The sequence below is a fragment of the Cynara cardunculus genome, assembly GCF_001531365.2.
Source record: "Cynara cardunculus var. scolymus isolate 2C chromosome LG 11, CcrdV1, whole genome shotgun sequence".
In the NCBI taxonomy this organism is placed as follows: Eukaryota; Viridiplantae; Streptophyta; class Magnoliopsida; order Asterales; family Asteraceae; genus Cynara; species Cynara cardunculus.
The window spans coordinates 15,810,299-15,817,798 of NC_037538.1; the positions used below are offsets into that span (position 1 = coordinate 15,810,299).

The following is a 7,500-nucleotide window of genomic DNA, read 5'->3' on the forward strand; positions in this document are numbered from 1 at the left end:
AAATAATTTTTAATATATATAATACATTGTTAAAATTAAATATTTAATTAATTTTCAATTTATATTAAATAATATTAATGATATTTCAATTTCATTTATAACTAATAGTAATAAATAATAATTAATATTGATGAGCGCTGTAATTGGGAAAAAGATGACAATAACCACAAAAGTGTTGCCTGATTGATTTGAGCTTAACTTCAAAAGTCAAAAGTATTTGAAAATCTCAGGTTCAAATCCAAAAATGAATAAAAATTTATTTATGGCTATGAAGATTCAAATATGGTGACTCCAAATTATCTGTAACGCAGATGATCATTCTGAAATTAGTGATAATAAATTAGAAAAATGCTATTTTAAATAATATTTCAATAAATTAGGTTACGTGCATCTAAACATGTACTAGTAAAAATAATATTTGGAAAATGAAAAAAAGTTGTGAGAAAATTCAAACATCTTTCGTCCCGACATCTCTCTGTTTTTGCTTTTTATGCTTTCGGAAGTTTGGAAAACAAAACCTCTCCTTCTTTATCTCTCTCCGAGAGATTATCGGATCATATATAAATCTCCAACTTTCCCTAAATCACAAACATTTTCATGATTCTTTTCATTTTCGGAATCGAGAATTACTTCCAGACCAAAAATGGGTACAATGGAGCTTCTCAATGTCGAACCTTTAGAGCTCAAATTCCCATGTAAGTGATTCGATCTCATCACCAATCTAACGCCATTTATTTCTTTCTTCTTTTTCCTGTTTATATTAATCTGATTCTTCTGGTCTCTTTGATTAATTAGTTGAATTAAAGAAACAGATATCTTGCTCGATACAGTTATCGAATAAGACCGAGAATCATGTAGCTTTTAAGGTACATTTTGTTCATTTCTGATATTACATGCGATTTCGTTATGATCAATATCAGGGATTTTGTTTTTCATCGTTAATCTGAGGTGGTTTTAGAGAGATTGTGTGGCATGCTCCTTTGAAATTACAAATGTAGGAGTGTTTTATGTTATTATGATCTGAATTTCGATAAAATCGCTTAGGTTTTCCAAAATTTGATGAACAATTTGTAGGTGAAGACGACCAATCCAAAGAAGTATTGCGTTCGTCCGAACACGGGAGTAGTTTTGCCTCGATCAACATGTGACGTAATAGGTACATTTCCCTAATTAGGTTTTTCATCATAAAGTTTATCTGTTTTGTTGCTGAGGAATCCTCTGTGAATCAGAACTTAGTCCAGTTTGATCAATTATAAAGTCTCTGTTCCGCTTTCATGGTCCATTCACAATTTTCAAACCTGAGATTGAATGTGCCTCATTAGATTTGAAGCTACCGTTACATTGATATAAACAAAAAAACAGAAATTGGAATTTGTGGGTGCTAAGGTGGTATGTTTGCAATGAAACAAAGTATGATGAAAGTCATGCACTTGAACCTGCTCAACTGACGGTTAACGGCTAGGCCTTGGGGCTCCTCCTTATAGGTTGCCGGTTTGAGTCTCCTCAAGGTCATCGGGGATTTTCCTAACTGTTCTCTTTATGGGATCATGAGATTAGTTGAGGTGCACCCCTGGCCTGGACACCCATGGTTATCAAAACAAAAGTCATGCACTTGTAACTCGACAGCTAGGTGCTTTCTGGAACTCGGCTAGGAGCTTGCCTAAGAGTGGTTTTTATATAGTTTGTGAGAATAGCTTGAATACATAATTTTGATGTTCAGATCTTATGTTTAATTTAAGCAGAAGAAATAAGATTTCAGATAACATGGGGTAGAGTCAAGCTTTGCTTACATCATATCCCCAGACCCTACATTGTCTGAGATATACTGGGTTAGTTTGGTTTTGGTTTTTTATTAAGAATTCAGATAGTTATGGAACTTCTTTATTTAATTTATTGAACAATATGAAACTCTATGCTCTAAGTATACTTTATAATGCTTTTACCAAGCAAAATATCTCACGAGGGTAATATATATCTTAGATTCGTAGATTCAATTGAAAGACGGGGATTGTTCCATACCCTGTGTGGGATTCACCAGGCTCCTTTGGTTTTTGATTATACCATATCTATCGCCTGTTTGTTGAATTTGTGGTTTTGCTCCAGTAACGATGCAAGCTCAGAAGGAAGCTCCTCCTGACATGCAATGCAAGGACAAGTTTTTGCTTCAGAGTGTAGCTGCAGGCCCAGGAACAGCTCCAAAGGACATTACTCCGGAAATGGTAATTACATGCTTCATTTTTATTCATTACATGTTTTTGGAGTCCCACATCGGCTAGACTTGCACACTTTTGCCTCAATATATGTTTGAATCCCCCCTCCCTTTAAGTATATAATATTTATATACAACAAACAGTCATGCACACTCCTCCCCTTTGGTGAGATTTGAATCATTGAACTCCTGGAAGACTGGGTTCTACTGATAACTGGCTGGGGTATTGCTAGGCCACTGACTCTTTGGTTGGAGGCCACCCTTCTTAAGGGCTCTTTTAGAAAATAATCTGATAGGATTCCATGTTTCACATGGTATCAGAGCCAAGGTCTACCAATCTAAGAGACTCTCAACATTCCGGGGTATATGTACCCATCTAGCCTCCACTGGACGGGGCGTGTTGGAGTCCCACATCGGCTAGATTTGATCCTTTCTACTCAATATATGGTGTAACCCCATTCTCTCCTCAAGGGATCTTTTAAAGAGTAATCTGATGGGGTTCCACACATCTCACAACATGGTCTGCTTTGCAAGAGTGATTAACAGTTGACTGATATCAGATTATTCACTGATGTGGGTGATCATAGGGATGTGAAGGAACTAAGCCTTATGTATCCTAATGATAGTAATAAGCAAATACAAACCATTTATTATCTTGTTTTAATGACTTGAAGATTGTTTCTTTGATGGTGGTTTGAGTTTACAGTTCAGTAAGAATTCAGGGCGTGTTGTGGAAGAGTGCAAATTAAAAGTGTTGTATCTTCCCCCACCCCAACCACCTTCACCCGTTCTTGAGGAACCCGATGAAGGAATGTCACCAAAGGTGTCCTTCACAGACAGCACGATGAAGGACAGCACGGTGAAGGACAGCACGGTGAAGGACAGCACGATGAAGGACAGCACGAACCTCAACTCATCTCAGTCATCTGAGGTTGGTTTATGTTTTCGTTTTCAATTACTTTCATCGAATGAATTGGTCATCTTATGACACGCTTCCTCCTTTTGTTATGCTTGCAGGCTCCAAGACAATATGTGGATTCTCATGATAAATCCTCAGAAGTGAGTTCATCTTTCTGTCTACATTCATTATTTTAGTACCACAAAAGAAAGGATTCGCCTTCGATTTTATATGCTTCGAGAATGTAATTCATACTTCGTTCCTCATTGGGTCCATGTATAACACCTCTCCACATGATTCAGGCAAACTTTAGGCCTTCCGGCCAAAGGCCATGGCCCAAAAGGAATTGATAGTGAATTTCTTTTTATATACTTTCTTTTTTACATACACTTTTTACAAGCCAAAGGGTCTCCATGACAACGGCTGCTTTACTCTTCGGGGTAGAGGATAAGTTTGTGTATATCACACGCTCAAACCCCAACTCCAAGTGGGATATACGAGGCTTGTTTGGTTTTTATACTACTTTCCCTTTGCTACATTTACATGATGTCTACCAGTTTTACATCATATTACAATATCATGACTTGGTGAGCAACCCCTGACTTTAAAAGAAAATTGTCGGTTTTTGTAACCGTTGATACGTATTTCTCTTTCCCATCTACCAAAACCTCAATTTCATCATCTCTTTTACTTTTGGTAGCTTTGTTACTTGCAACATTTGGTTGGGTTACTTAAGATTTCGGATTAAACAATCATGAATTTACAGGCAAGATCTATCCTTACAAAGTTGGTTGAAGAGAAGAATGCTGCTGTTCAACAAAGCAGCAAAATTCAACAAGAAATGGTGAGATGTCTTTTATCCCATATACCCTCTTTCAAGCTTTTTCAGCCTTACTTTTACCAACAATATCTTAACCCCCAAGACCCTACCATCAGATGGGAATTGGGATATACCGACTTAGGGGCCATTTACCTAAATGCTTACCCGGTAAGATCTTGCTGTTACGAGTTAACATTGTAATTTATTTTATCGGGTAAGATTGTAGTACATCAAAATGATATCGTATGCAACAATCTATCCGGTAAGCGCTTACCCGGGTAAGAGTCATCACATTCATTTACCGAGTAAGACTCTTCATCTTTATCATTGCTCTTACCTGGTAAGATTTTTAACTCTTGTCATGTTTATCCGGTAAAGAAAATTACCCAATAAGCACTTACTAGATAAACATTTAGTAAACGCCCCCTTAGTTTATTTGTTTGTTTTGCTAACTAACATTGCTCCAAATGCATTATTATCAATTCCAAAGATCATTGCTTTACTGTTGATCACTCCGTGTGTGTTATGCCTTCCTTTTCGTATGTTTTCTATTACGTATTCGTTACTTTCTTTTTTACATATGTTTTTTTTTTCTTTTTTGTGCTTCTTCTACCATGTGTTAGTCTTTATTCCTTCCACCTGTGCTCACGCTCTTGCACAAGCCCCTTTTTTAAAGTAATATAATATTTATATACGACAAATGAACTAAAACACCCACTACCTTTGGTGAGTTTGAACCCTTGACTTCTTGAGATACTGCGCTCAACGGGTAACGCAGGTATCTGACCCTCCCTAGACCCTACTTTTGAATGCTATTTACTGGATCGATTTGATTTGATTTGATTTGATTTGATTCCTCAAATTTCCATCGTTTGGGTTTGACAACATACAGGATCTGTTGAAGCGTGGAGGCAACAAAAGTCAAGGGGGTGGAGGTGTCTCGATCATGGTTGTTATCGCCATCAGCTTGATTGGTCTAGTTCTGGGTTACCTCATGAAGAAGTAATCAACCCATTTCAACCCTCTTTTCTAACTTCAAATTCATCAAAAACAACTGGTGTAGAAAAGAGAAGAAATTCATGTCTTACATTAATTTATTTACCCCCTTGATATATATACATACATATATATATATATATATACATACATATATATATATATATATAAAATATATATATATATATAGTCTTGTGGGGGTTAGAAGAGAACCTTGTGTAGGTGGTCTTGTCTCTATAATTTCCATTTAAATTTCATAATCATCATCTATAGTTTCCTTTGATTCTTTGTTTCCAACTAATAAATGGTAGGTAAAACGGTATCGTATGTAACAATTTACCTAGTAAGCGTTTATCGTGGTAAGAGTCGTCGCCCTCACTTATCGGGTAAGACTCTTGATTCTTGTCTTGCTATTACCGGGTAAGATTCTTGATCCTTACTATATTCATCTGGTAAGGTAATGTGATTTGATGTTCACTTACCCAAGTAAGCATTTGGTAAACGGCCCCTGCGTTAACCTGACCAATTTTCTTTTGGACCGTTACATGTGTGCAATGCTAGTTCCATCAAGTTGGGATAAAAGTAGATGTGTTAATAAGCCGAGTCGACTTAAGTTGCGAGTTATTTGAGCTCGGCTCAGAGAATATATTTTCAGACTCGAGCTCGAAGAGCTTTCTCACAGTAAGACTTGAGTTCGAACTTAGAATATTTTTTCAATGTAAAACTGTAATTTTTTAGACAAAAATTGTAATTTAGAAAATATAAGGACAAAAATAGCAATTTTTAACAAACCAAAGGGACTAAAATCGTAGCTTACTCCATTTTCTAATTATATACTTGTATAAAAAGACCACATCATGAGGTTGTTATGATACTCACAAGTGTCCTAAAAGTACTTAAAGTTAATAGGATTAAAGGGCTGTTTACTTAAATACTTATCCGGTAAGTGTTTACCGATATAAGTCAATACTATAATTTATTTTGATGCGTAAGATTTTAGTATGTCAAAACGTATATGAATACAACAATTTACCTAGTAAGCGCTTACTGGGTAAGAGTCGTCATCTTCATTTACTCAGTAAGACTTTTCATCATTCTCATTGCTCTTACCTAATAAGATTTTTGGCTGGATGAGTAAATTTATCCGGTAAGGACTTACCAAGTAACCGTTTAGACCCCTAACACTCTTATTCAAAAGTGTTACTGTAAGTTATTAAGGTGGGGTTCGCCAACATAACAAATTCCAAAGTCTTTAATGCAAACTTATCCATACCTATCAGTAATATGCAATCTCGTAGTTGAACCAGATATTCTCGGAATCATCAGATCCAAATACATTCAGGCAATCAGAGATGGACCCAAATTTTTATTTTTTAATGGTGGCACCATTTACCATAAGAATAAAAGTTACAGAAATATAGACACACATTGGAATATTATGGTTGCACCTATAAAGACAACAATTTTTTTTCTCCATTAAAACTGATGAATCTTACAGTGGCAAACGCTACGTTAAAGACCTTGACCGATCCGTCCCTGCCAACAATCATGTGAACCAATTTTTAAGGTGGTTGTATCATATGAACCAAGAAATAAAAAAAATCCTCTTGTGGTCATGGATGTTTAAATACAGTGACCTCAGACTACTTGCAAAACAGATGATCGTCCTGATATTAGTCGGCTCTTATTACAAATTGAATATTCAGGTTGTGTAAATATGGCATATATTCTGTTCCATAAAGTCCATAAACTTGAAATCTGACATGATAATGTTATATGGGGTCATGATGATATGTTGTCTCCATTGTTATCATGGTTCAAATAACTCCATCATATTGATGTTAACAGCAATTTCAAGGAAGTTTCCTAAATCAACAATCAAAACAGACACCTGTCTAATCCAACTTTCAACCAATTGTTTCTATCCACATACATACATATACATGCATGCACATACATGTAAATTAAATCGAAATGAGAATCATGCCAAAAGGTGTTCAAAAGTCACATATTAAACAGGGTTTCTAAATTCTTTGGGATTTAATTATATTATAAGTTTATTTAACTTTACAAGATTTGGTACCACGTGAGACCATTTTTTTACACTTGAAACTTCATAGCAGAACGCTATGAAGGTAACCTTCACAGTGTTTTTGCTGTGAAAGTTCGGCTTTTTTTTAACTTCATAACGTTTTCCTGTGAAGTTTCAAGTGTAAAAAAAAAATGGATTCACGGGTCTCATGAAAACAGACTGGTTTCACGTGAACCCGACCCACTTTATAATGCTTCAACTTATAATACAGATATTAGCCGAATTTGTTTTCTTAATCTAGTTTTCGAAAAAAAAGTCAAAATAATGATTATATTTAAATGAAATCCACATGTAATTTTATAATTTTAAGATATTGTTACAATAAACGTGGTTTTCTTTTTAAGGATGATTTATCATTTACTGATTCATATTAATTGAGTTCGGCTCCAGTGAGCTTAAAAGTTATGGTAAGAAGGGTAAGAAAAGATTTCCATATTTGGATCATTTCAATTGAAGATCATCAGTACCGAGGTGCACAAAGATGC

General features: G+C 35.4%; 1 protein-coding gene across 1 annotated transcript; it reads left to right on the forward strand.

The window, feature by feature from the left end:
• Positions 1 to 627: 627 nt before the first annotated feature.
• On the forward strand, positions 628 to 4,999 carry LOC112521922 (vesicle-associated protein 1-2-like). The gene is made up of 8 exons (XM_025130928.1): positions 628 to 695; positions 796 to 866; positions 1,075 to 1,156; positions 2,104 to 2,219; positions 2,916 to 3,140; positions 3,227 to 3,268; positions 3,874 to 3,951; positions 4,820 to 4,999. The coding sequence occupies exons 1-8, from the start codon at positions 644 to 646 to the stop codon at positions 4,931 to 4,933; spliced, it is 780 nt and encodes a 259-aa protein (XP_024986696.1). The 5' UTR covers positions 628 to 643; the 3' UTR covers positions 4,934 to 4,999.
• The last annotated feature ends 2,501 nt before the right edge of the window (positions 5,000 to 7,500 follow it).

Excerpts from the sequence above, each read along its gene's own strand:
- LOC112521922 (XM_025130928.1), top strand. The coding sequence starts at position 644 with ATGGGTACAATGGAGCTTCTCAATGTCGAACCTTTAGAGCTCAAATTC. Across the intron at positions 696-795 it reads TTTAGAGCTCAAATTCCCAT|TTGAATTAAAGAAACAGATA; the intron begins GTAAGTGATTCG and ends TTGATTAATTAG. Across the intron at positions 2,220-2,915 it reads AGGACATTACTCCGGAAATG|TTCAGTAAGAATTCAGGGCG; the intron begins GTAATTACATGC and ends TTGAGTTTACAG.